Raw genomic sequence first — 23,539 nt, 5'->3', positions numbered from 1 at the left:
TTAAGACTTGTAGTTCTTGGGCTGGAGAGATGGCTCAGTGGTTAAGAGCACTGCCTGCTCTTCCAAAGGTCCCGAGTTCAATTCCCAGCAACCACATGGTGGCTCACAACCATCTACAATGAGATCTGATGTCCTCTTCCAGCCTACAGTTGTACAAGCTGGCAAACATCGTATATATAATAAATAAATAAATAAATCTTTAAAAAAAATACTTGTAGTTCTCTCAGGACAGTGAAGGGAAGAGAACCTCTGACATTTATTCAACCAAGCCCACTGTAAGGACGACTTCCTAACTCTAACCCTGTGTCCCGACTGCGTCTGGCTCTCTCTACTGTATTATTGCCACAATAGACAGTAGACGATTGTTCACAGGGTGTGGAAACAGAAGGTTATGGCCCAGTCTAAGTTCCAGTTTAACTACAGTCCACTGTGTTTCTCAATTTCTACTTCAAACAGTCTCTTAAGTCATATTAGTTCAGATGGAGAAAAGAAAAACACAGAGACATTCACCAACGCACTGTTTTCAGCGGTGGAAAACTGGAAATAGTTTGAATGACCGTTAAATAGTCAAGGCTGAAGTTGATGGTCCATGCTGATAGTACCAGCACTTGGGCGATGAAGGCGGGGTCCAGCCTCCAGCACAAACCAAGTTTCAAGTGAGCCTGGGCTACCTGAGACCTTGTCTCAGCAAAAGGAAAATGGGAGAGACAGTAGGTGGGGAGGAGGTGGTGGCAGTGGTCATGGTGCCAGGGTTGAGTGCTACTTATCATAGGAGACAACTGCTAAGATTGACAAATGACATCTGTGTTGCTAAGTGAAGGAAATATTTCTCCCTGTGACCTCTTGCCATTTTTTCCCCCTCCCAGATATTTCTTCCCTTGGCAACTCTGTCAGTCTCCTGGTTTTCCTGCATCTCTGTCTGCTCCATGCCAATCTGACATCTTCTTCCCCTTCAGACTGCTAAGGGCTAAGTTTCCAGAACTGAGTTCCGGGCACCTTCTGTCCACTCTGCAAGTCTCAGACTTGTCAGATGGCCCCCGGGTGGGCAGCCAAGGCCTGGAGGTCTGAGACTTGTTCTTGCCTCTTTTCCGAGCTCAGATGTCTGTGTCTAATCGCTCCTACCTAGACCAGCAAGATGGCGGAGCAGAGATAAAGGCACTGGCTTCCCCACTTTACCAGCTGAGTTTGGCCCCACAGGATCCACACAGTGGATTGAGGAAACCCACTCCTGCAACTTGTCCTGTGACCTCCACATGTATGTGTGTATGTACAAACACATATAAAATGTAATAATTACGGCTGCCACCCTCTGGGCAGTTTAATGTGGCTGACACTGAATGCTTGGTTTTTCCTGATTTGTGTCCTAGTCGGTTTTACTAGTGCTGTGAGGAAACAACAGGACCAAAAGCAGCTTGGGAAAGGAAAGGATTTATTTGTCTTATACTTCCATATCACTGTTCATCACTGAGGGAAGTCGGGACAGGATCCTGGAGGCAGGAGCTGAGGCAGAAGCCATGGAAGGTGCTGCTTACTGACTTGTTCCTCACGGCCTACTCAGTCTGCTTTCTTATAGAACTGAGGACACCAGCCCAGGGATGACCCCACCCACAATGAGTTGGGTCCTCCCTCATCAATCACAAATTAACAAAATGCTTCATGGCTGGGCATGGTGGCACATGTCTTTAATCCCAGTACTCAGGAGGCAGATCATTGTGAGTTTGAGGCCAGCCTGGTCTACAAAGTGAGTCCAGGACAGCCAAGGCTACACAGAGAAACCCTGTCTCGACAAACCAAAAAGAAAAAAAGAGGGCTAGAGAGATGGCTCAGTGGTTCAGAGTGCCACCTGCTCTTCCAGAGGTCCTGAGTTCAATTCCCAGCAACCAGATGGTGGCTCACAACCATCTATAATGTGACCTGATGCCCTCTTCAGCAGATAAAGCACTCATATACAATAAATAAATTAATTTAAAAAAAAAAAAGAAAATGCCTTATAGGCTGGCGTACATCCACAAGTTACAGAGGCATTTTCTCACTGGAGGCCCTTCTGCCTGACTACCCTAGCTTGTGTCCCGCTGACAAAATCATCCAGCACGGTTCTCAAAGTTGCTCCTTTCAGAAGTTACCTCCCCAGCAAACATTTTCTCCGTTGACTGATTTTAGAAACCTGACACTGTTTTTTGTTTATATGTTTTATGTGTGTGTGTGTGTGTGTTTTTGTTTTTTGTTTTTTTAAGACAGGGTCTACACTATGTAGTCCTGGCTGTCCTGTCCTAGAACTCATAAATGCAGAGCAGGCTGTCCTGGAACTCAGAGATCCGTCTGCCTCTGTCTCCAGAGTGCCAGGATTAAAGCTGCGCACCACCGCCGGCCCCCAGGTTCGGGCCTCGCTCTTGGCTGCCTTTGCTGCTCTTCTCCCTTGCATTAGCAGCTGCTGGCTCTCCCTCTGAATTACAAATATATTCACCAGTTGTCACAAGTGTTGCACACTAATAAAAGCACTCCCATCTCCAGGCCCCACCAGCCTGATCTCTACATCCCAGAACACATTAAGGTTTATTTATTTTTATTTTGTGTGTTTATCTTGTCTATATGTCTGTGTGTGTACTATGTGTGTGCCTGGGAAGCCAGAAATAGGTGTTGGGTCAGCTGGAACCAAAGGACTGCTGTGAGCTTACTTTGTTTTGGTTTGTTAATCTATTTATTTTTATTTTATGTACATTGGTGGCTTTCCCACACATGTGAGGGAGTCGGATCCCTGGGAACAGACAATTACAGACCATCGTGAACTGCCATGTGGGTGCTGGGATCAAAACTCCAGGGTCCTCTGAAAGAGCAGTCTGCGCTCTTACGCTCTGAGCCACCTCTCCAGCCCCTGGCTGTCCCATTTCCATGCCTTTGTTTTCTGTTCCCCTGGAACGTCCTCACCATGTTCCTAACCCACCAAACCAAACTCCATTCATCTCTGAAAACCAGTTCAACATGTTAAGATAAATGCCCCAGGGATAAAAAAAAAAAAAAAAAAAAAACAACAACACCACCACTAAACAGAAAGACAAACTCAAATGTGAACTCAAGCAGGTTTTCTCAACTATAAAACACGGATAAAGCCCCTCCCATGCAGGCTTTGTGAGGATTAGAAATACTGTACATTTCTACCACGACTCTAGCAGCTGGGAACATAGCTTGGTATAAATGTGTACACTTAGCTCCGACCGGACATTAGGTTCAAACCCCAGACTGCCCCCACCCACCCCAACACACACACACACACACACACACACACACACACACACACACACACGCACACACTACAAGCCTGATAAGCTAAGTTGGTTATGACTAAATGGGTTCAGGGCTTACAACTTTGTATCTGCAATTTGTTTTTATAACCTTCATATAGAGAAGATAGTTAACCTATTACTGCACGGAGAGAGTGACCTCTAAGGTCCTTTTAAGAAGGCCACCACTAGTCCTCACACTGGGAAAGCAGAGGCAGTTATGTGAGCTAGGCCCACATAACTGAATTCCAGGTTAACTGGGTCCATGCAGGGAAACTGTCTCAAAAAAAAAAAAAGAAAGAAAGAAAGAAAAAAAGGAAGGAAGGAAGGAAGAAAAAAGAAAAGAAAAAAAAGCTGGAGCAGCGGTTAAGAGCACTTATGTTCTTGCAGAGGACCCAAGCTTGGTTCTTATACACACGGTGGCTGACAACCATGCCTAACTTCAGATCCAGGGGACCCAACGCCTCCAAGGACACAGGCACTCATGTGGCAGATACATTCCAGCAAAACAGTCATAGACACAAAACAACAGATCTAAAAAGCTACCAAGATAAAGGGCCCCTTCCATTGTCTCATGGGAGCTGGCTGGCTAGCAGGGGTGGGCTGAGGGGCACTGGAAGAGGCAGGAGCTTGGAGAGGCTCCCCGGCCGGAGACCTCGTCTCCACTGTACAGAAAGGGCTGAGCACTGAGTGCAGGGAGAGGGCAGCTCAGACACGCCTGGCACAGAAAGGACGGAGGGGCTCAGTCTCACAGACCCTTCCTCAGCCACAGCAAGCTTCCTGACCCCAAGTGTCACCCCGAGACACCAGGCATACATTCACTCCCGGTTCTAATGAATCCACTTTGTCAAACACCTTCACATGTCTTTCCCTATGCCTCTGTACTCAGGGCTAGGTCTTCAAAGTTTTGTTTCTTTGTTTGTTGTTTGTTTTTCGAGGCAGGGTTTCCCTGTGTAGCCTTGGCTGTCCTGGACTTGCTTTGTAGACCAGGCTGGCCTTGAACTCATGGACACCCACCCGCCTGCCTCTGACTCCTGAGTGCTGGGATTACAGGCGTGCATCACTGCACCTGGCAAACAAAGTTTTTTAAATGCTCAGAAACAAACAGCAAAGAGGAGAGAGTGTCATGGAAGTGACTGACCACGTAGGGCAGGGGTGCCCTGCCAGGTCCAAGTGTGAAGGCCATGGGGAAAGGAGGACAGACCAGCAGCAGGAGAAACTCTAACTAGGGAGCGCATTTCCCCAACACGGTCTCTCTGAGGGGGAAGACAACAGCTGGAAGGTGGAGGCAGGGGCACAGAGATGGGTTTGAGAAGGTAGAAAAGATGGAGAAACTGTGAAGAAGTTCTAAAGTGTTAGGGCAACGATGCAAACCAAAGACTCGTTGGTAGACGGTTAGTGCCGATGGCAGCAGGAAACATGGGGGATCGTTTTGTTTTGTTTTGTTTTTTTGAGACAGGGTTTCTCTGTGTAGCCTTGACTGTCCTGGACTCACTTCGTAGAACTCACAGCGATCCACCTGCCTCTGCCACCCAAGTGCTGGGGTTAAAGGCTTGCTCAAACAGTCAGAAGGCAGAGCCAGGGGTTTTCCAAGGCCGCTGGTCAGATCCCTTTTCTTTCTCCTCACCCTGCTGCCCCCGCCCCCACCCCCACCCCAACAGCTCTCGCTTGGGTTCCCATGAAAGCCCCATTAATTGCCTTCGTGCTACCAATCTCTCACTGTTCCAATAAACCTTTCACGCTGTTGCCAGAAGCATCTTGGGAAAGCACAAGTCTCATCCTGTCAGTCTCCCTGCATGAAAACTTTCCATTGCATTTTGCTGTTGGCCTAACTAAACCCAGAGCCCGGCTCAGCATTCAAGCCTGGTCTGCCCTAACTGGATCGTACCAGCCCTGGCCCGTTCTGATTTTGCGGTGACAGGCTGCTTGCTTTCTTAGTTTCTCTGTCACGCCCACTCCCCACACTCCTTATTTACCTAGCTACACACTCAAGTCTTATTTCACATATACTATTGATGGCTGCTCAATCTCCCTTAGGGTAAAAAAACAAACAAACAAGACAAAAATCACCTGGATCAACAGGTGGAGGCAGGAATTCAAAGTTATGCTTAGCTACATACCAAGTTTAAGGCCAGCCTGAGCTGGAAGAGACTGTCTCATCAAAACAGAGCCCAAGCCTGGCGGTGGTGGCGCACGCCTTTAGCCTTTAATCCTAGTGCCCGGGAGGCAGAGGCAGGTGGATCTCTGTGAGTTCAAGGCCAGCCTGGTCTACAAAGCGAGTCCAGGACAGCCAAGGCTACACAGAGAAACCCTATATTGAAAAACCAAACAAAAACAAAACAGAACAAAACAAAACAAACTCAAAAACAAACAAAACAAAACAAACCCAAAGAACTCCCTTTACCCGCCCCCCCTCGCAGATAGTTGGGCCCACTGCAGACACACAAAAGTAGAATCTTTAGAAAAGCCTGGGAAGCTCACAGAAGATGGTTTAAAACCATGTTCAAGGGAGCTGGGGTTATAGCTCTGTGGTAGACTGCTTGTCTAGAATACACAAGGTTCTGGGGTTCTGTCTCTAGGGCTTAGAAAAGGGGCAGATGCCAGGCACTGTGGTGGGCACTGCACCTTAGCATCTGGGAAGCAGAGACTGGGATCTTAAGGTCTACATAGTGAGGTCTAAGAACTTGTCTCAAAAAAAAAAAAAAGTCTGAAAACCTTGCAAAGATCTCTGAGACCCCTCCCACCAGAAGATGGGGTCAAATTCCACCCCCTTCCTCTGGAATAGGAGCTCGCCGTGGGACTCGAATCTGAGAACATGGCAACAGCGGCTGTGCATGGCTTCCAAGGCCAAGGTCATGAGCAGGTCAGCAGCTTCTAGCTCCTCTCCTCTTGCTGTCCCTCCCCTCAGGACCTTTGCCTTTGGAGCCCAGCCACCAAGGCAAGCAGTCACATGGCCTGGCCGGGTGCAGGCTTCCAGCCACGGCCCTAGCTGAGATGACAGCCAGGGTCAACTTCCTAATCTGTGAGTGAGCAAGCCTGTGAGCCACCCCGGCTGATGCTGAGCCGAGAAGAGACAAGCCACAAACAAAATACTGTCATTTGTTATTTTAGCCTCAGAGGTAGGCAGGTCACTGTGAGTTCGAGGCCAGCCTGGTCTACAAAGCGAGTCCAGGACAGCCAAGGCTACACAGAGAGACCCGGTCTTGAAACACCAAAAAAAAAAAAAAAAAAAAGAATGATTCATCTAGAGTAGGATTAGTAATACACTCTCCAGTCCAGTCCTGGGTTTTTTTGTTTTTTGTTTTGAAGTTTTGCTATATATGATGACACATGCCAATATTCCCACACTCAGGAGGCTTAGGCAGAAAGATCATTATTTTGAGGGCAACATTAGCTGTATAGTAAGACTGCCTCAAAAAACAGTCGCTGGGTGTGGTAGCGCACACCTTAATCCCAGCACTCAGGAGGCAGAGGCAGAGACAGGTGGATCTCTGAGTTCGAGCCCAGCCTGGCTACAGAGTTCCAGGATAGCCAGGGTGGCACAGAGAAACCCTGCCTCAAAAACAAAACAACAAAAAACAAAAGTCATGGCCTACTGTCTGTAATTGCAAGTATTTGAGAGTCTGAGGCAGGAGGATTCCAACCTCAGGGTCTGCAAGGGCTACAAAGTGAGCTTAAGGCCAGTCTGAACAATTATATTGAGACCCAACAGAATAAATAAACTGAGCATGTGGTGTAGACGTGTAATCCCAGCACTTGGGAGGTGGAGACAGGAGGATCACTGCAAGGCCCAGGCCAGTCTGGTTTACATAAAGGATTCCCGAACAGGGCCTGGAGAGCCAGCTCAGTAGTTAAGAGCACTGGCTGCTCTTCCAGAGGACCTGAGTTCAGTTCCCTTTCCCCACAGGGCAGCCCACAACCATCTGTAACTCTAGTTTGGGAGCATACAACACCCTCTCTTGGCCCCTGCCAGCCCCGGGCACTCACGTTGTATACAGACATAGATGTAGAAAAAACACCCATACACATGAAATAAAACAAGTTTAAAAGGGGAAAGAGTTCTAGACCAGCCAGTGTATCATCTTTCTAGGAAGTGTAGCTCAACAGCGCAGGTTTGCCTGTCACTAAAGGCTAAAATAATGGTTGGAGTGTGTGTGTGTGTGTGTGTGTGTGTGTGTATGTGTGCGCGTGTGTTTCAAGACCAGGCTGGCCTTGAACTCACAGATTCACCTGCCTCTGTCTCCTGAGTGCTGGGATTAAAGGCGTATGCCACCACGCCCGGCTGATGAATCATTCTTTAAAAATTTTCTTTAGTTGTTTTTGTGTGTGTGCATGTGTGTGTGTAGGTGTACAGGTGCCATGGCCTCCAGGTGTGGGAGTTGGTTTTCTCCTTTCAACATGTGGGGTCCCGGAGACTGAACTCAGATCAGCAGGGTGGGTGGTGAGCACCTCTCTACTTGCTGAGCCATTTTCCAGCCCCTCACAAGTATTTAGAGGAGGAAAGCCGACGCGCCTGAATGAAACTTTGAGGCCCTGACGTCTGGCATGAAGCCTTCACAGCTTGCCGTCTTCACTGGGTCTTACCTCACATGTGTTTGTTTTCTTCTCACGTGGGAAGGAGATTTTTCAACATAAAATTGCAGTAACAGAGAATGTATTGTGAAACAGTATGGACAATTTGAGTCTTGTCTGTCCGTGTGTGTGTCCGTGTGTGTGTGTGTGTGTGTCCGTGTGTGTGTGTCCGTGTGTGTGTGTGTGTGTGTGTGTGTGTGTGTGTGTGTGTCCCCGTGTGTGTGTGTGTGTGTGTGTGTGTGTGTGTGTGTCCCCGTGTGTGTGTGTGTGTGTGTGTCTGTCCGTGTGTGTGTCCGTGTGTGTGTGTGTGTGTCCGTGTGTGTCCGTGTGTGTGTGTCCGTGTGTGTGTGTGTGTGTCCGTGTGTGTGTGTGTGTGTGTGTGTGTGTGTGTGTCCCCGTGTGGTGTTCCCACCCCCACTCCACCCTGGGAGATAGCTGAGAGGCAGTGTTTGCCACACAGCAGGTACACGAGGGATTGACACTGTGTTGACACTGTGGGTTACAGAAACTTCCTATTGGTATTTAACTAGATCCTAGAACTACTGCTTCTCAATTTTACTCTCTTCATAAGCGTAGCGGCTTCCGGGGCTGGAGAGACGGCTCAGTGGTTAAGAGTGCCATCTACTCTTCCAGAGGTCCTGAGTTCAGTTCCCAACAACCACATGGTGGCTCACAACCATCTATAATGAGATCTAATAATGCCCTCTTCTGTAAAGCACTCACATGCAATAAATAAAGTAAATTAAAAAAAAAAGTGTAGCAGCTTCCCGGTGATGAACTCTTCACGCAGAGCAAGCCTGCTGCCTGTTCTTTCTGATGTGGTAACATGCCTGGACCATTCCTTTAGCAAGTGTGTGGTCCTACTGTGCTCCTCACAATGCATACAGCTGCACAGAGTATGAAAAAGCTGAAGGCAGTGCAAGGGGAGCTGACGCTTCATTCTCACACCCACCCCCAACAGGGTTTTTCTGTGCAGCCCTGGCTGTTCTGGAACTCACTCTGTAGACCACGATAGCCTCAAACTCAGAGATCCACCTGCCGCTGCATCCCCACTGCTGCCCATCACACCCTTCGGGCAAATCTTTTCTCATTTTCTTAAAGGGCCCGATGAGAAATATCTTAGAATTTTGAGGTAATAGTCTCTACTACATCCAGTGTCTCTGCTGGCTTAGTGGGAAAGCAAAGACAATCCACAAACGACATCTGGGCTTCACTAAATCCTCATTTGCTAAACCCTACTGTCTATCAGACACTTGAAACGCTACAGGTGTGACTGATGAGCTGAGCTTTAAATGCTATTTAAACTCTTACAGGTGGGAGATGTAGCTCAGGGATGGAGCAGGTACCCAGCCCGTGGAAGACTCTGGGTCTGACCCTTAGCATTGAAAAATAAAAATTCTCCTGCTTTCTCACAGGGCGCGGTGGCCTACGCCAAGAAACGGAGCACCCAAGAGGCTGAGGCAAGTCCCAGTCTGGGTTCCAGGCCACCAACCTGGGCTGCAGAGTAGGGAGGAAAAAAAAAAAAAGACTGTAAGACAAAACCACAGGTGTGGTGTCACATACCTATAACCCTGCATTTGGAGGCAGAGGCTGGAGGTTTGGGAGTTCAAAGTCATTCTCAGCTAACGAGTGCGTACAAGGCTAGCCTGGGCCATGGGAAACCTTATCTCAACACAAGCAATCAAAGCAAGGAATGGAGAAAGCCAAGCAAAGGCCACGCCTCCATAGCTCCTGCCACGCTAGGCGCGTCCTGCCCTTGTCCCCGCTGACCCTGACCCAGCCCTTTGGATTTGGTAACATTTTACTTTAGACTTATGGACTTCATAAGTATCTTTTGTGTTTGTAACTTTTTCTTTCCCTCAGCTAAACGATTGGAAGATAGAAGAGGTGTCCTCTTCTTGTTACCACTCAATTTCTTCCTTCCTTTCTCCCCCCCCCACACCCCCCCCACCCCCACCCCCTCCCAGAGCTGAGGACCGAACCCAGGGCCCTGCGCTTGCTACAAGCGCTCTACCGCTGAGCTAAATCCCCAACCCCACCATTCATTTTCTTTACAGTGGACCATAGAGAGGATAAAACCCAGGGCTGCTCGCTCCAGCCATTTGACATTACGTCACAATTCCTGACAGGCGCTATATCTGCTCAGGACAGATGGCCCTTCTGGACCCAGAGCAGCACTTACTTGGAGAAAATCTCCACAATTGCCGATGACTTGTTCTTGTTGACAAGAGAGAGTTCTTTGGCTGTTACTCTCAAGGACAGGGAAGTCCACTGTCGCCTGTTGAGTGGAGTCGATTCCATCTTGTCTGCAGACTCTGAGACACCTATGGGATAGAGGAAGGGGGAGAACGTCACACACAGGACGCGAGTCCCAGCACGCGGGGGTGGGAGCAGTGGGAGCAAAGCGAGGGACCCACGTCGACAGACGGCGTCCTCTGCTGCTTTCCCCAAGTCTGTGTGACCTCAATCAGAGGAGTCAGCATCTTTGGGGTACAGTTTCCTGTAAAAGGAGGTCAGAACAGATGATCTCTAAGGTGCCTTTCCAGGTCCATCATTTTATCACTGACTCTCCTGTGCAAACGCCAGTTGGCCTTTTTCTGAACTTAAGTTGGTTCCAAAGTCACATTTGGAGTGAAATCTTCCCCTCTTTGGAATAACATCCCAGGATGCAGATACAATCAGCATCTCGGAGTCAAGGCCAAGCAGGCTCTGCTGAGTCCACACGGCCTTTGTTGTCTGTTTCTGTCCATCTGTCCCTCCATCCTTCCTCCCTCCTTCTTTCCTCTGCCTTTTTTCTCTACACTCAGGCGCACTGGCTACTGTTATTCGGGAAAGAGCAATGGACACTGAGTGGCAGGCTTTGAAGGCATTGCAAGTTTGTTACTTCACAGCCATCTATAATGAGATCTGGTGCCCTCTTCTGGCCTGCAGGTGTACATACAGGCAGAGCACTGTATACATAACAATAAATAAATATTTAAAAAAAAATCAAAGTCTGAGTACGGTAACCCACTCTGTCCCCTCTCATGTGTAGATCACAGCTTTGAATTTTTTTTCTAGCTTTGAATTTTTAAATAGATGTGCTCATGTTGGAGTGAGTGCCTACAGAAGCCAGGAGGCGAGAAAGGGACGGAGAGGTATGTGTGAGTCTTTAGTGGGGACAACAAACCACATGTGACACGTGAGTAAAATGGAAGGACCCCACAGGTAGGAGGGTTTAAGTGGTGATGGGTTTGGGGGGAGAGAGGAAATGTGGGGGTGAGGAGGAGGGTCAACTAAAAGGGAAACTGCTATTCTAGAAACTACAGCCTATGGTAATAGTGTGAGCGGAGGCACCCTGCTTGGTGAGTAATGCTGCTCCCAGAGGCATTTTATGTGCATGGGTATTTTGCCTACATGTATGTCTGTGCACATGCCTATGGAAGCCAGAAGAAGACATCAGATCCCCAGGAGCTGGAGTTACAGACAGCTGTGAGCTGCCACGTGGGGCCTGGGAATCAAACCTGGGTCCTCTGCAAGAGCAGCCAGTGATCTTAACCTCTTAGCCATCTCTCCAGCCCCAGAAGATGATAGGTTTTTAAATCTCAGGGCCAGGTGCAGGACACCTCCCTACAAGTCAGGCTTACGGAAGTCCCTAGAAGCACCCAGAACAACACAGGCTCTTGGTTCCACACTAGAACCAGAAGGCAAGATCAGACTGGTGAAGGCCTCATACGAGGATGCAGGACACAGATAGCAAAGTAGAAACGAGCTGGAAGCTGTCTTCCTGCTGGCCAGCAGGCCACTTGGGGAGAAATGTCATCAACTGTCTTACCAAGCCATGGCCCTGTGTGCTACAATACCAACTTGCCAGGAGGACATGTCCACCTGTGCTACAGGACAAGACTGCTTGGATGCAGGGTGGAGGTGGGGCTTAACTAATCACTTTCTGATTGGATTTGAGGCCTGCTCCACAAGAGGAAATTCATGTCTGGCATTATAAACTTGGCCAAAAGCCTATGGCTGGGCCTCAGAGGGAACGCACCACTGATGGTTTGTTTTGGTTTGTTTTGGTTTTTTTCAAGACAGGGTTTCTCTGTGTAACAGCTCTGGCTGTCCTGGAACTCATACTATATGTAGTCCAGGCTGGCCTTGAACTCACGGATATCCACTTGCCTCTTGATGTTTTTGCTAAATGGACAAGTAGGAACTGCCACAGAGGAGCAGCGGTCTCAGTCTGGGTCAAAGAAGCATCTTCATACAATGGGCATTGGTTAATGCAGAGACTTGTCAAAGTGTTGACGGTAAGTGACTACTGAGCGTGGTCCTCAGGCCTAAACTGGACATCTGTACTGCACCCTCCAAAATCCCAGGGAACACCGCGGAAGAGGAAGTGGAAGAACATAAGAGCCAGAGGACAGACAGCAGTGTCCTGAAGCTCTGTCTTCTATCTGTGACATGGCTGCCACAACGGGCACACAGCAGCTGTGGTTACTCGCACAAAAAAATAAAATAAAATAAAATAAAGGACGTGGAGCTGGTGAGATGGTTCAGTGGATGAAGGCATTTGCCACCAAGCCTGACAACCTGGGTGCCACCCCCAGGGCCCACCCACATGGTGGAAGAAGAGAAGCAACTCCCCAGAGTTGCCGCCTGCCCTCTGCAAGCGTGCTATGGCATGCGCGTGCCCCTTTCTAATACAACCAAACCAAAGCTGACCGACCGACTAGTAAGATACAAAAGCCAAGGAGTCCATAGGAGTTGGGCTAGGAGAAGGTGATGGGGGTGAAAACGGTCACAGTACACTGTGTACAGTATTGCAACTGTGAGAATGTTTCAAACGTTTATCTATTACTTAGACCATATTCTGTACTGCATGCCTGCCTGCACACCAGAAGAGGGCACCAGATCTTATTATAGATGGTTGTGAGGCAACACGTGTTTGCTGGGAATTGAACTCAGGACCTTTGGAAGAGCAGCCAGTGCTCTTAACCTCTGAGCCATCTCTCCAGCCCCCAAGAGAATGTTTTAAATTATGTAATCTCTTTAACTTTGGTATCTTCAGATGAAAAAATGAAGCTAACACTTGTCTTTCTAGGACTTTACTGTATATTTAAAGAGATAATATATTTTAAATATTAGGCATACTTTAGTATTGTAAATAATATTTTAAGTGTAATATACTAGCCTAATTATAAAGCCTTTTAACGACTGGAAGGGAAATATATTTAAATGCAGAGAGTAAATCCTCTACAGTGACCACCCTTCTGGATCCCTTCAAGCTGTAGAACATTCTACATGCACTCTCTGTCACCCAGTCCCCACCTGCTAACCTGGTGGCTGCGTTTTTTCCGCCCTGGTAATTACCAAAGGCGTTCCAACCTTTGCCCAAAAGAGATGAGATCAGAAACAAGTCAGTACTTCCTTATTTGAATAGGGGGGAAGGCAGACTAAAGAAGTGTTCTCCTAGCTGGGTGTGGTGGCGCACGCCTTTAGTCCCAGCACTCGGGAGGCCGAGGCTGGCGGATCGCTGTGAGTTCGAGGCCAGCCTGGTCTACAAAGTGAGTCCAGGACAGCCAAGGCTACACAGAGAAACCCTGTCTTGAAGAAAAACCAACCAACTAAACAAACAAACAAAAGAACCGTTTCAGGGCTGTGGTAGAACGTATTCATCAGGGCTGCTCTGACAGCCTTGGCAGAGCAGAGTGCAGGTGCTGAACCAAGGGAGGAGCAGGTGGCAGAGAAGCTTCTGAGGTGACACTGCTTCCCAACACATGTGTGCTGTCCCTCCAACTAAAGCCTTCTCTGAAAAGAGCAGTTTTGTTTCTGGTGACCTAATCCTCATGTTGGAAGGCAGCAGCATCCGTAGTAACACAGAGGAGCCTTGGTGTGAGAGATACGTACGGCCAAGTGTGGCTGTTGCTCTTACCACTTAAAGCTTGCGGGTTTTTCTCAAACTTAGATTTTTTAAAAAAATTTATACAATGAGATGAATAACATGAAGAGCAAAGGACACTCGTATGGAACAAGTCAATAGTAAGTGTGAGTGCTTTAAAAATGTCCTTTCTGAGCTGAGTGTGGTGGTGCATGCCTTTAATCCCAGCACTCAGAAGGCAGAGGCAGGCAGATCGCTGTGAGTTCGAGGCCAGCGTGGTCTGTAAAGTGAGTCCAGGACAGCCAAGGCTACACAGAGAAACCCTGTCTTAAAAAAAAAAAAAAAAAAAAAGTCCTTTCTGAACAGAATGGTAACACCACTCATGTGACATGTGACCGCAACCTACATATAACAAATGACGTATTGACACACTTGGGTACCCGCTTCCCAGCCTGTAGCTAACAGACCCACCCAGCAGCAGCAGCATTTTCTCCAACCAGAAACAGGCATGGGCGTGGCATGCAATTCCGCCAGACAGCAAGAGGAGAAACCACAGGGGTTGCCTTCCAAGCCAACTTAGGAAATGTTGACCAACACTTTAAGACGACATTTGGAAAAATTATGCTTCCAATGTGGGTGTGAGTATAAATGTCTGTTCTTTTACAGTGAACTATTATGGATAAAAGAGGGGAAAAATAAACGAAGTATGTTCTCAAAGCTGTTCATTAAAAAAAAAAAAAAAAAGGAAAGGCAGAATCAAATGCAGAGGTACAAGTCCATAGTCCCAGCCGTTTCGGAGGCTGCAGCAGGAATGGTTGAAACGTGTGTAGCCCATAATAAGACACACAACACCAGGCGCTCGTGTGTACCAGGGTCTTGCCAGGCAGGTCTTTCTGGCTGGCCTCGAACTCACAGCCAACCTGTGCTGACTTTAGCTCTCCAAGTGCTGGGATTACAAGCATTCGCCACTGTGCCTGGATGTGTTATTTGGGTAATCAGAGATGATAGAGTTAAAAAACAAAAACAGAACAAAACAGCAGCAAAAAAAGCAACTCCCAAGTCCAAGCTCACGGTTGTAATTACTTTTCTCCAAAATGCCAAAGAAATCCGTAATTTCCCCTTAGCTGAAGGTTAGGAGAAACACGTTATATCTAATCAATGAGTGGATCGAACCCTGAGAGATGAACAGAGATTCCTCTCCGGAGAGCGCTCGTGGTTTATTGGCTCTGCTGACATCTGCACAGTTCCCTCGCAAGGCAAGGATGTGGTGAGAGACAATGCATACGCCTGGGATTTGCAGAGTGGGAAGAACCTGAAAGTGAGGGCAGAGGTGGGAAGAGCAGCGCAGGCTTCCAAGGAAGAGCGTTAGGTGGGGCCAGGCTGCGAGGAGTTTTGAAAACCACGCTGGAGAATCCAGGCCATCTTCCAACAGCGGAAAGAGCCTGCCGTGTGACCACACACCAGCGATCACACACCAGCGATCACACGCAGAGTCTAGCCTTCATACCTCCGACCTTTATGGCAAACAAAAACTTTCCTCAGCTTTGACATCTCCACCTGTAAGATGTGAGCTCTGTGTCGCACTGCAGTCTGCCGCAGGGCACAGAAAGGTTCTGGAAAGACGAGCAACACATGAACACCAAGTTCTAAATGATTATTTTAGCTGGCCATGGGGGTGCATGCCTACTCTCCCAGCACTGCAGGTGCTGAGGCAGGAGGATCACTGCAGTCTCCAGGCCAGCCTGGGTTACAGAGTTAAACCCTATCACAAAAGAGTCCAGCCTGCGCTGGCATGCAGCTCGGTTGGCAGGCTCTGGAGGTGCGCACGAAGCCCTGGGCTCCACCTGCAGTACCGCACACACCCGGGAACAGAAGCTCTATCCCTCTCGTCCTAGCACTTGAGGAGACAGGAGGGTCAGGAGTTCAAGGTCATGCTCTGCTCCCTAGGAGCTTGACTAGCCTGCAATACCCGCTTTAGGGAAAAAGAAAGGAAAATTAGAAGTCTGGGGCAACAGAGCAACAGAGATGAGTCTGAGTTACTGGAAGACACTAAAACTGTCTAAGTGAGAGGTAACCCCAGTCTAAGGTCGCAGAAGTGGGAATGACAGACGGAAGTGGTTTTAAACCTCACTGTCCAGGAAGATGGATTGGAGCAAGAGAGGAAGTCAAAGCTGCCCCTACCAACTGGATGAACTAAAAGGCTGAGTGGCACATAGAAAAGATGAAGAGAACAGCCAGTTTTACTTTAAAGTTATTTATTTTGATTATTTAATACAGGGTTTCTCTGTGTATCCCTGGCTGTCCTAGAATTCACTCTATAGACCTGGCTGGTCTCAAACTCAGAGACCTGCCTATCTCTGCCTCCCAAGTGCTGGCATTAAAGGTGTGCCTGACATTAAGTTTATTTTTATCTATATGTGTATGTGTGCCACGGCTGTGCAGGCACCCACAGAGGCCAGACTAGGGCATCAGATCCCTTGGAACTGGAGTTACAGTTATAAGCTGCCCGCTGTGGGTGCTAGGAATCAAACGTAGGTCCTTTGTAAGAACAGCCAGTGCCCTCAACTGCGGAGCCACGTATCCAGTGGCTAGTTTTGTTTTACATAGGGTGAGACCTACATATAATGAAGGAAAATCCAAATGGCACACAACGGGAAAACTACGAATTCAAAGCTTAGTTTATTCAGACTATTAAAGGCTGGGGAGATGGCTCAGTGGGTGAAGCGCTTGCCATTCGAGCGTGGGGACCTGAGTTCAAGGCCCAGAAGAACCCATACAAATTAGGGAGTAAGGCGTAGCTGCAGTCCCAGAGTCCCTGTGGTGATCTGGGAAGCAGAGAAAGAAAAGCTTCTAGAAGTGCGAGGGCCAGGCAGCTCAGCCTGTGCAGTGGCAAACGAGTGACTGTGTCTCAAGGTGGAAGGCAGAGTCCTACATGGACGTGCCCCTGCAACTCACAGATTCAAAAATTACAAAGGTGGGCATGGTGCTCACTCATGCATCCCAGCACTTGGAGGCTGAGACAGGGGGTACCTGCAGAAGGCGTAAGGTAGTCTAGGCTACACAGTGAGTTCCAGACAGCCTGGGACACCCAAGGACAAAAAGCCAAAACAGTCAAACTCTCTTTTTCTTTTTTGTTTTTGTTTTTTCGAGATAGGGTTTTTCTGTGTAGCCGTGGCTGAAATGGCACAGAGGTTAAGAGCACTGGCTGCTCTTCCAAAGATCCTGAGTTCAATTCCCAGCAACAACATGGTGGTTCACAATCATCTATAATGAGATCTGGTGCCCTCTTCTGGCATGCAGGAGTACATGCAGGCAAAACCACAGTATACATAGTAAACAAATTAATCTTTAAAAAAAAATTTTTTTCCCCAGCACTCGGGAGGCAGTGGCAGGTGGATCACTGTGAGTTTGAGGCCAGCCTGGTCTACAAAGTGAGCCCAGGACAACCAAGGCTACACAGAGAAACTCAGTCTCGAAAACCAGCCCCCCCAAAATTTATTTATTTATTGTATGAATATGAGTGCTCTATCTGCAGGCTAGGAGAGGGCATCAGATCTCACCACAGATGGGTGTGAGGCATCTTGTGGTTGCTGGGAACTAAACTCAGGACCTCTGGAAGAGCAGCCATCGCTCCAGCCCAACAAATGAATCTTAAAAAAAAAAAAAAGGAGTTGAAAGACTATCACTGAGCCATCTCTCCAGCCCTTATTCAAACTCTTGACATAAATGCAAATCATATTTTAAAAAAAATGAAGACCCAATAACTTGAAGCCAGGTGTGGACTGCAGGAACGCCCCTGTGACACCAGAAGGGGAGGTAGAGGCAGAAGGATCGTGGGTCTGAGGACAGCCTAGTCCAAGTCGTGAGATACTGCCCCCCCCCCCCAATGCTGTAAACGACAAGAGGCCTCGCCTACCATGCATAAAAGGCTCACTGTTTTACTCTTCAGGAACATGACAGACAAGTCTCCAGGCATGTCGGGCTAGCCGCCATTGCCACTGCTGCTGGGACAGCGTCAGCCAGCTGTCTGCAGACATACACATCCAGACAATAGGGTAATTGTAACACCAGCCAAGCTCCCAGAGTCAGCGAGGATGTGGACCTGTGTGTCAGGCCGGAGTCTCTTCAGGAGCATGTGACACCTCTTCTTCTTCAGGAGCATGTGATGACGGCTCTTCTATTGCCTTTTACGGATACAGTGGGCAGAAGGGCGGGTGTGTAACCGAGAAGCACGTGGGACTGCCGACCGAAGGATCGAGGAACACGGCTACGCTTTCCCAGCCGTTTGCAAAATGTTTACATTGGCTTTTCTGAGTCACACTTCACCAGGCCAGGGATAAAACATGGATGCCACCGAGCATTCTAAGACATGGCCTTCCCCTTCCTGGCCTTTGTGAGGGGAAAACGAGTGTCTCGCCTTCCAGCCAGACTGCTTCTCCTCCCCTGGCCTTGTGCTAGAGTCCGGGGCCTTGAACATGCTAGGCTCTACCCCTGAGCCAGTGTCCAGGCCCCAGCAAGACAATTCATGATCTCACACCCCTCTCTGCCAGACACTGTCCTTCTGCCAGAGATGTAAGCTACTTCTGATGAGTATGTTTCCATATCTGAACTTACGCATAGCCTTAAAAAAATAATTATTTATTTATTTATGTGTATAAGCACCCTACCTGCATGTGTACCTGCAGGCCAGAAGAGGGCATCAGATCACATTATAGATGGTTGTGAGCCACCACGTGGTTGCCAGGAATTGAACTCAGGACCTTTGGAAGCACAGTCAATGCTCTTAACCACTGAACCATCTTTTCAGCTTTTAAAAGATTTATTTATTTTATTATGTATAAGTGTTCTGCCTGCAGGCCAGAAGAGGGCACCAGATCTCATTCTAGATGGTTCTGAGGCACCACATGGTTGCTGGGAATTGAACTCAGGCCCTTTGGAAGAACAGACAGTGCTCTTAACCTCTGAGCCACCTCTCCAGCCCCCTCTCCAGCTTTTTAAATTCTCTTTTTATCTTAAGCCTTTTCCTCCCCCCTTCGCTTGCTCCCACAGCACAGTCGGCAGTCCTCACACACTCCACCTCATCATCTTCCATCCATTGCTCTGGCTCCAGCCATTCCTGGGGATAGCTGAAAAGACCGTAAGTTCAAAACAAAGACCATAGCCTGATGGTGGCGCTCGCCTTTAGTCACAGCGTTTAGGAGGCAGAGATGGGTGAATCTCTGTGAGTTTGAGGCCAGCCTGGTCTACAGAGTAAGTTTTAGGACAGCCAGGTCTACACAGAGAGACCCTATGTCCAAAAACAAACAAGAAACAAAGACCACGAAGCCAGGCGATAGTGGTGCACACCTGTAATCTCTGCAGATCACTGTGAGTTCAAGGCCAGCCTGGTCTACAAAGCGAGTCCAGGACAGCCAAGGCTACACAGAGAAACTGATCTCAGAAAAAACAAAAACAAAGACCATGTTTAGTTGTTTTCCCCTGGGATTCAGGGTTTCCGGCCCCTGCCCCTGCCTTGCCATGTTGGGACTGAAGGTGTTACAAACCCAGCGTTTTTGAAGTTTTCTCTTTAATGGCACTCTCCTGATTCAAATCACTCTCACAATCTCACAGAAGCCCCCTCTCCATGTCACCACGCCCCCACCACCCCGGTCCCAGCAGGGCTCAGTTCTCTCATCTTTAAAAGCTCCCCTTGGGTAAAGGGGTCAGCTTGATGACGTGAGCTGGATCTCGGCGGCCACGTGGTGAGAAGAGACAGTAGATGCCCATGTGTCGCCTTTTCATCTCCAAACCCACACTGTGGCGTGCACGCATGTGGCATATGGTACATACACACTAACACACACACACACACACACACACACCATACATACTAAATATTAAAAATAAACATTTTTAAAGGTGGGGGGAAGGGCTAGAGAGACTGCTCAGCAGAATACCTTGGGTCTCTTTCTAGAATCCATGTTGAGCTGCTCAAAACCACTTGTAATTCCAGCTCCAGGGTATCTAACACCTTATGGCCACTAGAGCATCTGTATACAGGTGGGACGCTCATATAGACACATACCACACACACCACACACACATCACACACACACCACACAAACACACAAAATACACACATCACACACCACACACACAAAACACACACAACACACATCACACACAACACACAAAACACACACATCACACATACACACCACATATACACCCCACACACACACCCCACACACAACACACACACATCACACACACAACACAAACACACAAAATACACACATCACACACCACACACACACACACACACACACACCCCACACACAACACACATCACACACAACACACACAAAACATACACACCACACACGCAACACACACAACACACACACACCACACACACACACACCACACACACAATCTTAAAAAAGAAAGCTGAGTGTGGTGGCACTCCTTTCCCTGAGCTCAGGAAACACAGGCGGGTGGATCTCTGTGAGTTCAAGGCTTCCCTGGTCTACATAGTGAGTTCCGGGTTAGTCAGGGCCACACAGAGAGATCCTGTCTCACAATTAAAATTAAGACTAGCAGAGGTGGTGCATGCTTTTATTCCCAGCACTCGGGAGGCAGAGGCAGGCGGATCTCTGTGAGTTCAAGGCCAGCCTGGTCTACATAGTGAGTTCCAGGACAGCGAGGGCTACACAGAGAGACCCTGTCTCAAAACAATAACAACAACAAAAAGCCAAAAATTTTAATTACTCTGAGAGGAGTTAGAAGAGCAATGGGGGATGAATATTATCATGTATTAGATTCTCAAATAATAAAATATATTAAAACTTTTTTTCTAATTTAAAAAAGAGAAAACTCACCAACTCTCGTGTCAGCAAAGACCGCTGTAGTCACATCCAATTACAGATTCTAATACTCAGAAGGCTGAGGTGGGAGGGACTATGAAGGCCAGCATGGGTTATAAAAACGGTCTTGTTTAGCAAGCAAGCAAGCGGCCACTCGTGCCAGCTGATTACAGTGTGCCACTGTAAAACCTTCCCCGTCCACCTCAGGGGTTCCTCTGTCCCAAACACACAATACACAATCCAAATCAAGTGACCTCTCTTTATATCCCATGACCCTCAAGGTGTGTTTATTTACTTTTCTCCAGAAGAAGCAGCATATGAAATTTTGTTTGTGTCAAACTGATACAGCATGAAGGACAGTGTGAATGCATCGGGACACACACACACACACACACACACACACGTGGTCCAGGCTCTTGGTCTGTGTCTAGCTATGGTGCCCAGGAGCGAATCTCTCCCCGAGCCCTTCACTAACATAACGGCACATGGCAGACAGAGAACGCTAAGAGGCTAAGAGCTGGGCCTCAGATCTGAGTCTGGTTGTCTGAACTTTATATCTTTTTTTTTTTTTTTTTTTTTTTGGTTTTTCAAGACAGAGTTTCTCTGTGTTAGCCTTGCCTGTCCTAGACTCACTTTGTAGACCAGGCTGGCCTTGAACTCATGGTGATCTGCCTGCCTCTGCCTCCCGAGTGCTGGGATTAAAGGCGTGCGCCACCACCTCCCAGCTGAACTTTATATCTTGCATTGCTTACTCCTCTTGTAAACTGGGGATAAAAGAATTCACCCATGGTTGTACTAAATAGCAATAACGTCACTTACAACCCAATAAATACATATTATCAATAATAAATCTTAACAATAGGTAAATGTTATTTTATATTTATTTCCCTTATTTTCTTTTACATACAGACTTTGCACAAACTTTCCCTCCCATTATTATTATTTTTTAAGCTTTTGAGGTATGGCCTTGCTACGCAGCTGGAGTTAGCTCCACTTGTGGCCTTCCTGCCTCAGTATCCCATGTACTGAGATTAAAAGCAGCCCCCCCAAAAAAAGAAAAAATAATAAAAAATAAAAAAATAAAAGCAGCATCAACCCTCCTGGGTCCTTCACAGCCTCAGGCAAACTCAACTCACACCCTGACCCCAGGCCTTTCTGAGAGCGCTGCTGCCCTAACCATGCTGCCACTCTCCTGCCATAGCTTAGTGGACACTTTCCCCAGATTTCTTCCCCAACAGCTTGAGCCTGGGCTAGAAGGTTCCTGGCAGTGCTGGGGATACAGTCCAGGGCCTCACGCATGCTAGCCAAGCCTTCCGCCACCGTCTCCTTTCCCAGCCCTCAATGGTTCTTCAGCTCCCAAAGAACCAGCCCAGACCCTAACATTGATCACGTCATATAGTCTGTTGTTGTTTTGCTTTGATTAAAATTTTTTTTAAGATTTATTTTTATATTATGAGTGTCTTGCTTGAATCTGTGTATATGCACCATGTGTGTGCAGTGCCTGAGGAGGCCAGAAGAGGGCATCAGATTCGCCCCCCTAGACCTGGAGTGTAGGAGCATGGAGCCAAACCCAGGTCCTCTGGAGAGCAGCCAGTGCTGTTAACTGCTGAGCCATCTCTCCAGCCTCTGGTTTTTTCTTTCCTTCCTTCCTTCCTTTCTTTTCCTTTCCTTTCCTTTCCTGTTTTTAAAGCTGACATTGAATTTGCTATGAAGCTGAGGCTAACTGAGTTTCTGACCCTCCTGTCTCCACCTCCCTAGTGTAGTCACCATAACCAGCAGGTCTTTGTAACGCAGGAAAGGGCCCCGGGCTCTGAAGCCCTTTGGCTACAGTCAGTTATTTGTATAGACTTTGCTTTCAGGGAAAAGAAAATGAAACATGCCGCTTACTGCAAAAATTAAATCACTGCAAACTCTGAGAGGCCGCTGAATACAACAGCGAAAAAGCAGTGCTGGACTCAGGAGCTTCCTGATAAATGGTAATGCCAGGGTGTGATCCGAGACACCAAAAGGAGGTAAGATGAGAAAAGAAAGAGAAGAAGGGAAATTTTAATTCAGTAGGTCGTAAGCTTAAGTACACACAAGAGTCGCCTAGGAAACTTGTTCAAAATCTGGACTCCTTGGGTCCTTTCCCATGACTCATCAAGCTGGGCAAGAGCTCAGCAGAGTTCGTCTTCAGTAGAACCTTGCAATGATTCTATCGTCATGGGTCCCCCATTAGGGGCCAGAAGACAGAATTAAAGGGCTGGAAAGGGACATCTATGCAGAAAATGGGAAAAGGGCAACATACTCCCACGCTGTCCACTCTAAAGTTTCTGGTGTCATTCAGAAATCCTTTGAAAGTAACGCACGCCAAGCCTGGAGGAGATGGCACATGCCTTTAATCCCAGCACTCGGGAGGCAGAGGCAGGCGGATCTCTGTGAGTTCGAGTGCAGCCCTAGCACAGGAGGCCAAGGACAGAGGACTGCGGGAGTCCCAGACCCTGTCTCCACACACAAGCAAACAAAACAAAGCCGTTATGGTGGACCATGTCTGTGACTCCAGCTCTCAGGAGGCAGGCCAGCCTGGGACATGGAACAGTCAATTAAAACAACACTAGAAAGTGCCCTCAGGTTCAGACGCACTGAGTTTGCCCAGTGTAATGCCTGAGCTCACCTAACACTTCCTTGCCTCGACAGCATGAAATCATTGTATAAATGAATGAATCTCGATTGTAAAATCAGGTTTATTGTCATTTTTCCCTCCTCATCCTGTTTGTTATTTCATTTAAAATGATTTCAGAAAGATATCAACTGAGTCAGGTATCTGGACATCTGGACACGGAGACAGGAGGATTGAGAGCTCAAGGCCAGCCTTGGCTACACAGCAAGCTGGAGGCTGGCCTGGGCTACTTGAGAGCCTGCCTTCAGGGAGACCCAGAGAGCTGGAGGGATGGTTCAGCAGTCAGAGGATGCGGGGGACCTGGGTTCTGCTATCAGCACCCGTGTCCAGG

The 23,539-nt window shown here is 48.0% G+C and overlaps 1 protein-coding gene across 2 annotated transcripts in view; it reads right to left on the bottom strand.

Annotated features, from left to right (window-relative positions):
* Positions 1-23,539, bottom strand: part of LIMA1 (LIM domain and actin binding 1) — a 93,459-nt gene that overhangs the window by 47,614 nt on the left and 22,306 nt on the right. For both annotated transcript variants that reach the window (XM_084751461.1, XM_084751462.1), the window contains exon 2: positions 10,033-10,174. In XM_084751461.1, coding sequence (XP_084607587.1) covers positions 10,033-10,151 — 119 coding nt within the window. In that variant the 5' untranslated portion in view covers positions 10,152-10,174. The remainder of the gene's footprint in view (positions 1-10,032; positions 10,175-23,539) is intronic.

This window comes from Acomys minous (assembly GCF_964271855.1).
Source record: "Acomys minous genome assembly, chromosome: 12".
Taxonomy (NCBI): domain Eukaryota; kingdom Metazoa; phylum Chordata; class Mammalia; order Rodentia; family Muridae; genus Acomys; species Acomys minous.
Note: the sequence above shows the minus strand (reverse complement) of the source record. Positions and strands in the feature narration are given on the sequence as shown.